At 34.3% G+C, this 14,984-nt stretch overlaps 1 protein-coding gene across 1 annotated transcript in view; it reads left to right on the top strand.

Annotated features, from left to right (window-relative positions):
• The window catches only part of LOC113514835 (scavenger receptor class B member 1), a 145,484-nt gene that overhangs the window by 55,231 nt on the left and 75,269 nt on the right, over positions 1 to 14,984 (top strand). Inside the window, exon 2 of the mRNA XM_052893164.1 lies at positions 13,471 to 13,652. Within this exon, the coding sequence (XP_052749124.1) occupies positions 13,517 to 13,652 (136 nt within the window). The 5' untranslated portion in view covers positions 13,471 to 13,516. The remainder of the gene's footprint in view (positions 1 to 13,470; positions 13,653 to 14,984) is intronic.

Genomic DNA, 14,984 nt, shown 5'->3' with positions numbered 1-14,984 from the left:
TTTTCTTAATATCTTAAAAACATGTATACTATTTTATGTATATTTGTGTATGTATGCATATATATATATATATATATATATGTATGTGCATTATTACACGTATCACATCTCTATATTTTAGAAATAATAGAATTTCATCGTGCCTCCGATCAAACTGTTTATATTTACTCCTCTCCATCCAAAGGTTGCCTGCAAGAGATCGCTCTTAGCGATAAGGTCGCCCATTATTTTCTCATTGTGATTATTTCTTGTAATTATTTATATTTATAATAAGTTTACTATTGTAATCTTTTGGAGGAAACAATAAAGAGCATCTATCTATTTTGAAAATTTGGAAACTGACTGATTAATAATTCTTTATACCATGAGAGTACAGTAATATATATAGAAAGGACAAACATGCAGTTCGTTTGATGGTAAACGATTCTATAGTATGGTATGGTACTGTAACAGTATGTATACTGTATAATTAATTTTTTTTTTCTAATAAAAACGATTTTATGACCTTTTTTTATACCACTGATGGTAAGTGGTTACCGTAGCCTATGAACACCTGCAATACCAGAGGTATTACGCGCGCGTTGCCGACCCTGTAGAAACCTCTTTACGCCCCTTTTGAAGAACCCCATGCTGTAATCTCTTGGGAAAACCTCGACAGGGAGCTCATTCCACAACCTGAGTGTTCGTGGGAGGAAACATCTCTGAAACCGCGCAGTACGCGACCATTGAGGCTGTAGGACATGAGGATGAACTCCCTGTCGATGGCGAACCGTGCGATGGTAGACAGTGGCTGTGGGCATCATATTAAACAATTCCTTTGAGCACAATCCATTGTACAGGCAGTAGAACACGCAGAGTGAAGCAAAATCTCTCCTAAGACTTAAGGGTTCGATACCTCCGTTCAACCCTATTATATAATAGTTATTAATACTAATAATATATAAAAAATTAATATATATAATAATTAACGTATAATTATTATACTGTATGTTAATACTATAACAGTATTTACATTTATTTTATAAATATATATGAATTCTTATATATTTTCGTACTGTAATGAAATATTTGCTGGAAGAAAACTCTATCAGAGTTAAGCTCGCCTTTGTACATTTGATTACCTCTGTCATATTCTTATAACTAGTGTGTACAATAAAGAATTAAATAAATAAATAAATATATTTTACCATAACCCAAACTACCATCGGCTAACACAACCTAAAAATTAACTGGTAAACAATGCTTATAGCATTTAGACCGTCTTTTGTACCACATTTTATTGGTCAATAAAGTTTAAATAAATGGATACCGTAACATTATCTGGTTTGCGTACAAATTTATTTCCCTTAGCCGTCGAAATGCGTTTAGTTCCGGCTAAAAATTCGACACGGACTTCTTATAAAAAGTTTGATGTTTTTTGGACGGTCCGTTAATCGATGACTTGGGCGATTGATTACACCGATACTACCTTCGATTCAACCGGTGACGTTGATAACCGTGCAACCATAAGTTGCAGTGAAATAATAGCTCCAACCATGACATTCACAATTTTTGTTTACATATTTTTTTTAAGTGTCACATCTTGGCCCCGTTCGATGCAGCGAAGTGCATTAGAAAGTCCACGTTTTTAACTGACCGATGTACGCTTTACTTGTGTTTATATAAAATAACTAGTTTATATAATATAATTATATATAATTGTGTGTTTCATATAAAAATTAATAAATATATATATATTTTTCAATGTAAATCATAATAAAATAAAACTGAAAAATTTGTCAAAAAAATAAAAAAATTTTTGGGGAGGGTCGCCCTTATTATTGAGGGGTATAAAAAATAGATGTTGGCCGATTCTCAGACCTACCCAATATACACACAAAATTTCATAAAAATCGGTAAAGCCGTTTCGGAGGAGTTTGATAACAAACACCGTGACACAAAAATTTTATATATAAAATATTCGAAACATAGTAGTTCGGTAAATATAATTTGAATGTTTCATTTTAATAAATATATAGTTAAATATATAGTTAAATTATCATAATATTACAAATATGAAAGTAAGTTTGTTTGTTCGTTACCTCATAGCACCTTAACAAGTTAATCGATAAATTTAAAATTTGGTGGGCATGTACTACTATATATGTATACTATTATATATAAATAATTGATAGTAACACAGACATTTAATATAAAATATTTTAAGCTAAATATTTGAATGTGTTTGAATTTGGAGGTCGGGACACAGTGAGGGAACGATTTTTAGGGTATTCATTTGAACCTATAAAAGATAGATAGATAGATACTCTTTATTGTTTCCTCCAAAAGATTACAATAGTAAACTTATTATAAATATAAATATTTACAAGAAATAATCACAATGAAAAAACAATGGGCGACCTTATCGCTAAGAGCGATCTCTTGCAGGCAACCTTTTGATATTGCTTGATAAAAATGAGCAAGGGCAACATCATCAATTTAAAATATATTACACCTAATTATCATTAGAGGGGGGAAGGGATTATTAGTAATAAAGTTTAACAGCCCCGTTGCTAGCAATACACCCTATCAGGTCGATCTCTACGCGCTTCCCCCTAGAAACCATAGTAGTTAATTCTTGTTCACTTGGTCACAATGGGCCAACTGATCTGCCTTCTGAACTGTCACCCTTCACTGGTGCCCCGCCAGTGTACACAATTATATCTTCACTCATTAAAAAAAAAAAATATTATTAGATAAAGAAGCTTTATACCTATCATAAAACAAGTGTGAAACCGACTTTAATTGGCCATCAAAATATGCACAATCGTACGAAACGTGATCGCCCATAATTATTTCGAAATCCTATGAATCTTGCAATTGACTCGAGTTCTTAATACAACGTGTAAAACTCCTGTCATACGTGTCACTGGGTAATACCATAAATGTTACTAATCAATTAAAATGCTTAGTAGTTCAAAAAAGCACCTTAGTAACTGCTATATATACTATACTGTAGTTAGTTATGTCAAATTTAAAATTAATTACTAACTTACCACATAAAAACTAAAACGTCCTAAAAACCTTTTTGAAGTCGATTGCTTGGGTACCTCTGTCTCATTCGTGTTTCTACCGTGAAGCAGTTGTGTTTCCATGGCTGTGTTTCGGTTTGAAGGGTGGGATATGGGGCGAATTTACTGGGCACAGAGAAATAACACCCGAGTCCTCAGGAATGGCAACGCATGGGGGAGTATCATGGGTGAAACAGTATACTCTGTTATGTCCATGGTACTGCTCATGTCTATAGGCGACGGTTACCACTTTCCATCAGGTAGGCCGTCAGCTTGTTTGCCATTCTAAGTTGTATAAAAAAAAAAGTCGGTTGAAAAATGGTCATCTATTCCTAGCGGTAGTTCGCGTGACGTGACGCCGCGCCGCCGCCAAGTACCATCTTACCTAATTCCGTCGTGAAGCAGCGATGCGGAACCCTCACTGCACGAGTCCGTCGAACGCTTTATTGTTTTTTTTTAATTAACATTGTCATTAATATAAACTTGGAATTATAGGTAGTACGCGATACATATTAGAACATGACAAAATAAATTTCAATTTATTTCAAATTCACGATTGGGACCTAACGGGATGTGAAAACATACACCTTCCCTATAAAGAGGGTTTTGCTAGTAGTTACCACGCTTGGCAGGCAGATGGCGGTAGGCTCGCCTCCTGCCATGTTAAATACAAACAATAATAAATAAGAAACAGTCGTTTCGTGTCTCCAGTCAAACTGTTTATAATTACTCCTCTCCATCCAAAGGTTGCCTGGAAGAGATCGCTCTTAGTGACAAGGCCGCCTATTGTTTTCTTAGTGTAATATTTTCTTGTAATTGTTTATATTTATAAAAAGTTTACTATTGTAATCTTATGGAGGAAACAATAAAGAGTATCTTTTTTTTTATACGACTTAGAATGGCAAACAAGCTGACGGCCCACCTGATGGAAAGTGGTAACCGTCGCCTATAGACATGAGCAGTACCATAGACATAACAGTACACACACATACTGTTTCGCCCATATATATATATATATATATATATATATATATATATATATATATATATATATATATATATATATATATATATATATATATATATATATATATTGTTACTGTTGTCGTGAACTTAACATTCGACATGCATATATTTCACCGAGCTTGTTAATATAGATAGACAGACATATAAATTACCAGAGGGAGACTTTGTTACAAAAGTCGATTGCTTTAGTACCTCTGTCCCATTCGTGTTTCAACCGTAAAGCAGTTGTGTTTGCATGGCTGTGTTTTGATTTGAAGGGTGGGGTATAGCGTGAATTTACTGGGTACCGAGGAATAACATCTGAGTCCTCAGGAATAGCAACGCATGGGGGGTATCACGGGCGAAACAGTATACTCTGTTATGTTACCACTCTCCATCAGGTGGGCCGTCAGCTTGTTTGCCATTCTAAGTTGTATTAAGAAAAAATCAAAATAACCGATTTCACAGTGGTAATTGAGGCATTTTTTTTTTTTGGAACACAACGTTAATTATAAATATATTATAAACGGTTGTATTTAAAATGTTAACACGGATCTCTTAATTACTATGACACGGCCTTGACCCACTGAACAAGACCTTCTTCAGTCTCGCTCAGGGCATCGCTCATTAAAACTTGTTCATCTTTCTGTTTTCAATCTACATAATTACTTACAAATTGCTGGGCGTTATCGGCTACTTAACTCTTTTTAATAATAATATTTATTTATTCTGATTCGATATATATATATTTGTCAAACTTGTAGTACCATCGATGATGTGCATCATATTCTATTAGAGTGTCGTATTAACACGATTCGAACTAAATAAATTGAATGTTGGTCTATAATCTATGTTAACTGAACTTAAACCAGAAATTTTTGAACATCTCTGTAAATTATTGATGCTTATTAATTCTTCTCTTTCCGCGTCTAGGGAAGGTAGATAAAGTTTTGTTGGAGAAATCAGTTCAGGGTACAATAGGACTGATATACCTGAAGAAGGTAAAAGCCCTTAAAATATTGAAAAAAAAAAGTATACACATAGATCTCACACGATGTGTTGGCTTAACAACTAGAACATGTTAAATCTTAAGATCAGACCAGAAAAATAAAGAAAGTACACTAGTTATTCTGTGAAACAAATAAGTGACAATAGCCATCTAGCAAAGTTAGTTTTTTACATCAAAATAGACAGTACAAAATGAAATGAAATGTATCTACTTTGTAACACCAACGCCAAGTAATGTGAGGGTAGTTTAGGCAACGAAAATGTTTTACGATTTTTTTTTTCAATGGATGAAAATGGTATGGTAACCCCGCCTGCGCTAACGGGATACGCTGGCGGGGCACCAGTGAAGGGTGATAGGTGAGAATGAAAACAGGCCAGTTAGCCCATCATGATGAATTCATCAGGAATTAACCATGATAGTTTCCAGGGAGAAGCGCGTGAAGGTCGACCTGGTTGGGTATATTGCCAGCAATGGGATTCTCAGTCTCCATTACTAATAATCCCTTTCCCCCCAATGTTTTACGATTATGAATAAACTTTATGTTTATCGTACCAACTCATAAAGATTCTGTTTTATATAATATAAAGGTAATAATAGTATTTTTTAATTATTAATATTTACTTTTAACACATAAGTTTTTTTTTTATTAACTAAGAGGCTTCGTTTATCTAATAATATAAAATTATTACAAAACCATTACATGTACATGGGAAATATTTAGGAGAAATTGATATGAGGTGGCTGCCGTGTACATTCTAACATAGAATAGGCCACCACTTCCTTTCCCATGGGTGTCGTAAGAGGCAACTAAGAAGACTTATTGTCGAAGGATGGGCAACAGCGTCCCTCTTAAAACATCACCAAAAGCCAAACTGCGGTTGCCAACCCGCCTGCCAAGCATGGCAACTACTGGCAAAACCCCCTCAATGTTAAACACTATAAAAAACGGCTTCTAGTCCCTAGTAACTCAGGACCGTTCCTTATGGCAGTCTGTGGGAGAAGCCCATGTCCAGCAGTGGCCAGATAATGACTGAAATGATGATGATATAAGGAGTCTTAACAATAGGAATGCAAGCCAAGACAATAATTTTTATATTTTTTTTTCTGTCTGAATCTGTAAAGAATAGCAAAATTTCGGCGACTCCAAATAAATAATTGGGATGAAAATAGAAAGATGACGCTGATAATTACGATCACACCCTTCAAACATATCATCGTTATTGCAGTAGAGTTGCACAGTCATTTGCATCATCAGTTACTGCACGTCGTCATTGTGCTAACTTGAAGGCTGACTTAAAAGAAATTATCATTAACCTATGGAAATCCCCGTTCGTAACAAATGGTGATTCAAACTATGAAACATTTATGGTTAACTGTTTATTTACAGTGTTCAAATATATGCGTTTATTTTATTAAACGATAAATACCAAGAACTGTAAATTGCCTTACCTATGCTTTGCTTACCTATGCTTTGGTTATATAATTTTTATTACTCCTTCGACATCCACTAATCCGTCATTATATCAGTGAAATAAGCCCGTCTTAAAGCCAGGGGCCAGGGGCAGCAAAGCTGAATGTTGCTCCTGATTTAAGAAGTTAATGTACAATAGTTTTATAAACTTTTTATTCAATTCACATTTTAAATAATTAGTACATTGCTGCAGCGGCCAGCAACTGAGGCATTGATGGACGAACGTTCAAATGTGGGCCGAGGCGTAGCCGAGGCACACATACGTGAGTTCATCAATGCCTAGTTGTGGCCAAGGCTTGTATAGTACTTTCTCAAACTATGCGCGGAAATCAAAAACACAATTTTACTTTTTAAGTTCAATGACGGATAACGAACAATAATAATTTTTCACGCGCCATATTGTTCCTTTGTTTTTTTTTTCAATAAACAGCTTTCTATTTGCAAGCCATTTCGAAATTTAAAGAAAACCTTCTATTAGTTACCTCCTTGGTAGCCATGTTTTGAAGTAAAAGGTCATTCCATTTTTAAATTACAGAACAGATATGACTTTACATAGTAATTTATCTGGCCGCAAAACACGACAGATATGGATTTTCATACAACTTTTGCCGGCCGCTGCCCGCATGTATCTGGCCAGTGCGGCAATTTTGATTTATCTCTAAGAAGATTGTCAAAATAATGCTCACATTTCCAAGCATGTTTGAGAAATAATAATTTACTTGCTCAAAAACACAACATACAGATGCTAGTAATAATACGTTATGAACATGCGTGTTTTACCAAAATAATGACATGTTAAATTTAGGTACAATAATGTCTGTAAACAATTGAAGATAGTAGGTTAATCATAGTAATTTAATTACAAAATAAAATAATAAATAAATAAAATTGAGTATTCTGTTTCAGGAATTCTTTATCATAAAATTTTGCTTTACTTAACAATTAATATAATTTTATTTTAAATATATAAGTATGTATACGTGTTTATTTAGTTAAAATCTTGCAAGTGAAATTTAAATTGGACTAATATAAATATACGTACATAGAATATGTATATGGATAAGGAAATGAAGATATTTGGTGGCCCCCAGGACCCTGAAACCCTGGGATAGGCCATCCCTTCCGCAACTCTTTTTTGCCTATTTCTATCTGTTATAATTATTATCTAATTATTTTTTTATGCAACTTAGAATGGCAAACAATCTGATGGCCCACTTGATGGAAAGTGGTAACCGTCGCCTATAGACATGAGCAGTACCGTAAACATAATAGAGTGTACTGTTTCGCCCATGATACCCCCCATGCGTTGCCTTTCCTGAGAACTCAGATGTTATTCCTCTGTACCCTGTAAATTCTCTGCTATATCCCACCCTTCAAACCGAAACACAGCTATGTAAAAACAACTGCTTCACGGTAGAAACACGAATGGGACAGAGGTACCCAAGCAAACGACTTTTGTACAAACTCTCTCTCTGGTTATTCAAAAGGTTCTTAGGCTAGATAATACGCGCAATTTGCAAGCTGCGATTTTCATTTAGTGCAAAATTTTGCGTACCAACATAATAATTTTAAAATATACTTAGCCTATGTTACAGGAAAAAGCAATTTATTAAATTACAACTGTGCATCATCTTTAAGGCCTGCTGTAAGGTTTTTGTGTATAAATCTGTGCCAAATAAGGCAGACGAGGTTGTCAACGATTCATCGTTGACGTTGTTAAGTTATAATAATTTTTCCGTTGCTATAAAATTAAGGAAGATGTATCATGTAATTTTGTAAGATGCATCAATCATGGCCATCTTCCAAAATTGCGTGATACACTCGTATACATGAATCAAATTACTAGTTTGCCTTTCTTCCTATAATTTCTGCAGTTTCCACGTGTTATTAAACTATTCTATTTCTGTTTCGACGCCGAAGAAACGGCTGCTCGCGTAATCCTGGAATGTGAGGCTGTGGCCCATCAACGTTTAGAAATCCTCGGAACGGTGAGGTCGCTCCGTGAAGCCTGTGAAGATACTAGGAAGCTTCTGCGCTTCTGGGCGGAGCTAGGTTGGCTGTACTAGCCACGACTCATACGCACAACGGCCCAAATGAGAGGCTAAGCGCGGAAAATAGAGTCTTTTTCACATTCACACATTCACATTTAGCTGTTTCATTCACAGAAGTGTATATATTTTGTGAAGTCGCATAGTAGGATTACAATTATTTATTTATTATTTTTTAAGGAATTTCGCGACTGACACTTGGCTACAACAGAATATCAGTGTTTTGCTCTTTTAAGGGCAAAGCAATAAACTGAGTTGTGACCATTTTGTGTCACTATGGCACCCACATGGAGGAAAGGAAAGAAAGGAAATTGTTGTTTTATATATTTTGCTTTTTGTTTTTTTTTTTTGGTTTGTTTTGTTGCTTTTTAATTTTCATTCTTTTATCTCCTTTACTGTGTATTATGTGTATGTTTTTATTGTAATTTGTATGCTGTAAGTAATGTAAATAAATTATCTATCTATCTATTTTATAATGGACTATTTACTACCTTTTTCTCATTACTTCATGCGCATTTACAGGAATAGAAAAAAACAATTAAATAGTGCACTTTTAAAAGACGTGTTATACATCAATGTTTAAATTAGATCTTTAGAAACACAACTGTGCAAGCAATTTGGTGCAGAAGTTTTTGCGTAATACCGGAACAAACATCATTTTCGCTCGTTAAAAAAGCCATATATTAGTCTAACTGTAGTGCAATAAATATCATATGATTACAGTAATTGCTCCTCAAGCTAAGCTACCCTATACGAGGAACCTAGTGGTGACTACCTGGGAATACAACCCAAGACATCCAGACTCGAGCCAACTCATAAAATTTCATTTACTAAATTGGCCTGATCTAAAATCAATAAAAGTAATAGACCATATTTAGAGGATTTTGCCAGTAATTGCCACGCTTGGCAGGCGGGTTGGCAACCGCAGTTAGGCTTTAGTGATATTTTAAGAGGGACGCTGCCAATCCCCCGGCCATTAAAAATCCCTTAGTCACTTTTTACAACATCCAGGGGAAAGGAAAAGCTGGGCCATTCTAATTATAAGTAAAAAATAGCTCTTGATAATTTTTTTTTTTACAACTTAAAATGGCAAACAAGCTGACGGCCCACCTGATGGAAAGTGATAACCGTCGCCTATAGACATGAGCAGTACCACGGACATAACAGAGTATACTGTTTCGCCCATGTTACCCCCCATGTGTTGCCACTCCTGAGGACTCGGGTGTTATTCCTCTGTACCCAGTAAATTCACGCCATATCCCACCTTTCAAACCGAAACACAGCCATGCGAACACAACTGCTTCACGGTCGAAACACGAATGGGACAGAGGTATAAATGAGGCACAAGAAACTTATACAGAACTGTAGTAACATAACGAAGGTAATTTTAGTATGATCCTAATCGTACATTATTTTACAAGATACCCTTGGATTCAACATAAAATCTAAGGTTAAATCAAATTACGATAACAGAGGCTGCCGTCATGCACCGAATGGTTAAAAAATCGGTTAAACACCAGTTAGGTAACGAGACGCACAGTTATTTTTGATACTTTCACGTCTCTAATCTTATTCCTTTTTTATTCGTATTTAATTGCCTGTTAATGCCAACGTTACATCGGTAGATGCAAACAAAACAAGGTAGTATTTGGAGAATGAGAACAAGCTGATGAGCCATTCGGTAACAAATAATTGTGTTATGTTCTATAAAGTACTAGGAAATCATAGCCACGCTGGAGAGATAATAAACATTGTAGTTTGAATAAATGATCTGTACACTCTTTAAACATTTTTGTTTGCATCCTGAAATCACCTCCTGCATGTGTCTGCTATCCTAGTACTTTATAGTAAATAGGTGTTGAAATAACTAAAAATATTTTTCCTTCTTTCTTACTCTCTTATCTATGTAAACTTAAAAATTATAATATAATGTATATTCATTATGTTTAAACCTTGAGCAAGGCAGTCAAGGGCTTGTGTAACATTTGTCGGCCATACAGCGTTTTATAGAGTAATAATTACTTTCTATAAAATTAATGTGGTTTCTTTGAAAATTATATTAAACACTTTAAGGTCACTTTTAATAAAAAAAAAACCTATCTTTTTTAATCTGCGGGTCTACCATGAAATGAAATTCCGAAATTTCGGACTTAATTTCATGTTTTTGTTTATACTAAAATCGGATCAATAAATGGAGTTTAACATTTCGTTCGTCATACATCCTATCAAAAAAGTCCAAAGGAACAATATTTTAACATTTTTATTATTTCCAAACGGCATTTATTATGTAATTTTAACATCAAATTTGTGTTTCGTTTGGCTCCGAAGTTTCGGAAAACATTTCATGGTAGGCCCTCTGATTATTTGAAGAGAAAAGTAAGAAGGGTTCATTCATTCATTCAATCATTTATTCAATCATTCATCCATTCATTCATTCTTTCATTCATTCATTCATTCATTCATTCATTCATTCATTCATTCATTCATTCATTCATTCATTCATTCATTCATTCATTCATTCATTCATTCATTCATTCATTCATTCATTCATTCATTCATTCATAATTCTTTTCAATAGAATAAAAATATAATATTTAGTAGCTAACCTCACCTATGCTATCGTCAAAAATGAAATCAAGTCAGTCGGCCCATCGTGAATAGTTCACTAGGAACCATTTTGATGGTTTCCAAGAGGAACCAAGTGGAAGTCAACCTGATAGGGTATATTTTAAGCAATTGAACCATCAATCCTCAATTACAAATAAATCATAAACACCACTAGTTGCTGTAAGTTATCAGTCGTAAAGTTGTTTAAATTACGAAACAAATTCAGACAAAGTAATCAAAGATTGACCCTGAGGTTAGGCCTACGTGTGTTTGTGTGGCCAGTAAATATTTACTGCCTCCTATATTTCGGTACTATTAGCACAAACAGTTTTAAGATTATTTGATATTATTATTTTAGAACTGAGTTTAAATTCATTTAAATCATATTTCTGTGATAATTTTAACATAATTTAGTTACAATAAACGGTATGAAATAATAAATATATAATAATGTTTTAATTTCTATTGTAATTTTCCTATCTCAATAATGAAGTACCGCGTTCGTGATTCACTGTTCATCCCAAAGGTTGACTGGTAGAGAATGCTACTAGCATTAAGTCCGCCTTTTGTATCTTATTTCCTTTTGATCAATAAATTTATTTAAATATATAATATATATATAATGTATGACAATAATTCGTTTGTGTGATACATATAATAATATTTATATTATTATATGTGTTTCAACATGAAGCAGTTGTGTTTGAATGAATAAACAAATATATTTACAGAGTAATAATACCTGAGTCCTCAGGAATGACAACGTTTATAATTACTATCTCCATCCAAAGGTTGCGCAAGAGATCGCTCTTATGTAACGTCGCCCATTGTTTTCTCATTGTGATTATTTCTTGTAATTATTTATATTTATAACAAGTTTACTATTGTAATCTTTTGGAGGAAACAATAAAGAGTATCTATCTATCTATCTAATCAAAATTCAAAGCCCTAAAGTTGAAAATATAGGTATTATTGTAGATTTATTTTTATATGGCTTTGTTAAAAATTAACTAAATGATATATCTTGGAGGAAACAATAAAGAGTATCTATATATCTACCTTGTATTGAAAACGTAAGTATTAAAGGTAGAAGCATACTATAATAGTTCGGATATGTGGAAACATGTCGGATGGAAAGATGACGAAACTGTTAAAAAATTTAAAGTTGAACTACGAACGACCTAATTCAAATTATCATGATTGGATAAGTCGTGCATACATGAGTCGAATGGAAGTTAATAAAGGAAATTTCTTATATTATCATTTATTCGCATAATGGGCTCAGTTAAGCCGTTGCACGTCGACCCAATGGGATCTTTTGTGCTTCCCCATATCCTATGTGTTATTTTTACAATATACTGTGGTTTAAGATATCTCATATCACCAGAGGGAGACTTTGTACAAAAGTCGATTACTTGGGTACCTCTGTCTCATTCGTGTTTCAACCGTAAAGCAATTGTGTTTGCATGACTGTGTTTCGGTTTGAAGGGTGGGATATGGCGTGAATTTACTGGGTACGGAGGAATAACACCTGAGTCCTCAGGAATGGCAACGCATGGGGGGTATCATGGGCGAAACAGTATACTCTGTTATGTCCATGGTATTGCTTATGTCTATAGGCGATGGTTATCACTTTCCATCAGGTGGGCTGTCAGCTTGTTTGCCATTCTAAGTCGTATAAAAAAAAACAAATTTTAGTGTGTTTATATTAGATATTGTAAAGTCTTTTATAAATATTTAGGTCAAAGGAAATTATTCAACTATCCATTGGGATACAGTCTCGATCTAATTCGATGGCTAGTACATTTAACCAAATGTAATTTATCATTGAACAAAGACAGTTATTGTTATTTTCTTTAACTTTTACAAAAAAATCACATTTCCCCTCTTAAGGAGAGGAGATGGCAAACTAACCCCCGGTAGAAGCATAGTCGGCCGCGGTTCAGGGCCCCAGGGAGAGAAACCGGCGTACAATGCGAGCAGAATCTAAGAGTACCGCTTTCTGCATCTTTCTCGGGAGTGAGCCGCCTCGGAATCCCAACCGTCTGAGATGTTGTTCCAGACTAGTTGGGATAAGACCGTTCACCGACAAAACGATTGGAATGATTTCGGTGGACGCCACCCCTCACATTTCGGTCACCTCGTGAAACAAGTCGAGATATTTTTCTTTTTCTCGATTTAGGTTTTCACGAGGTTCTCGGCATGCGGTATGGTAACATCCACCAAAAACACCCTCGAGAGTTATTATTATTATTAAATACTTTTTTTCCCTTTTCACAGATCCAACAAAATTCCAACCGGATGAAGACAAGGGTACGTCGACACCATGACAATGGGACACAAGCAGTACTTGGCGGTGGGTCAGTCGGCCCGGAACAGGCTGTTCGGCCTGCCGCGGCTCTCTGGCGACAAACAGATACCACTGAACATGCTGATATCGCAACAAGGCAAAATTAATCGCGGTAAGTCCATATAGAACATATATATATATATATATATATATATATATATATATATATATATATATATATATATATATATATATATATATTAAATATTGAATAATAATAATAAGAAAATACGTACCTATCGTGATACAATTTCAATGACTGGATAATATTGTAACAGATCCTTGGACTATTTCTAAAGTGAAAAAAGTGTTGTCCTCCTCTCTCCTACTTGCTGTACCCAACAGGGTCCTAATCCCACTAATTATATTATGGAATGCAATAAGAAATAAATAAATATATATATTTATACAAGCAGCCCGCCCAGCTTCTCACGGGTGAAATGCTAAAAAATGCGTTTATTTACGACAATGTCGTCGACATCACATTAGAAACTTCTAAATTTGTCAGTGTTTCTCTACAATATTGTACATGTATTATATATATATATATATATATATATATATATATATATATATATATATATATATATATATATATATTGACTTTATTTTATACTATATAGTGATATATATTTTTGCCTGCTACTTCCCAGGCGTGGATTTAAAAAATAGGATAACCAGAAAGAAAGCAATTTTTCTATTCAAGTAAACTTATATTTAAATAATAGACTTCTAGATGATGTATCAAGATAAAGCATATGCCAGATTTTACTAGAGGGAGACTTTGTACATAACTCGTTTGCTTGGGTACCTCTGTCCCATTCGTGTTTCTACTGTGAAGCAGTTGTGTTTGCATGGCTGTGTTTCGGTTTGAAGGGTAGAATATGGCAGTGAATTTACAGGGTACAGAGGAATAACACCTGAGTCCTCAGGAATGGCAACGCATGAGGGAGTATCATGAGCGAAACAGTACGCTCTTTTATGTCCATGGTACTGCTCGTGTCTATAGGTAAGCCATCAGCTTGTTTGCCATTCTAAGTAGCGTAAAAAAATTTAAGGAACCTTGAGGAACACAACTGTGAGAATTACATCCAATTTGATGCAGTAATTTTTGCGTAATGCCGGAGCAAACATGCAGACAGACAAAATTTTTTAAAATTATTATTTTGACATCTAATTAAGACTTCATAAGAAAACATCAACAAAATAGTTTAATAGTATTTTCTGATTTTTTTTTTTCTATTTTATAATTTACAGTTTCTAGTCGGATGCCTATAATGCATAAACTTATTGCAAATTTATTTCTTGAATATTTTATAAAAACTAGTGACAAAAAAACTAAGTTAGGTTAGGTACATAACAATGATGATAAGTACCTTGACCCTGTTGGTTCCTCGGTTACCGTATCGGCTTCCAACCTTCGACCGTCGGGTTCTATTACAAT

The sequence above is a fragment of the Galleria mellonella genome, unplaced genomic scaffold (assembly GCF_026898425.1).
Source record: "Galleria mellonella isolate WM207_F2 unplaced genomic scaffold, CSIRO_AGI_GalMel_v1 utg172, whole genome shotgun sequence".
Taxonomy (NCBI): Eukaryota; Metazoa; Arthropoda; class Insecta; order Lepidoptera; family Pyralidae; genus Galleria; species Galleria mellonella.
This window is presented reverse-complemented; position numbering and strand designations above follow the sequence as displayed.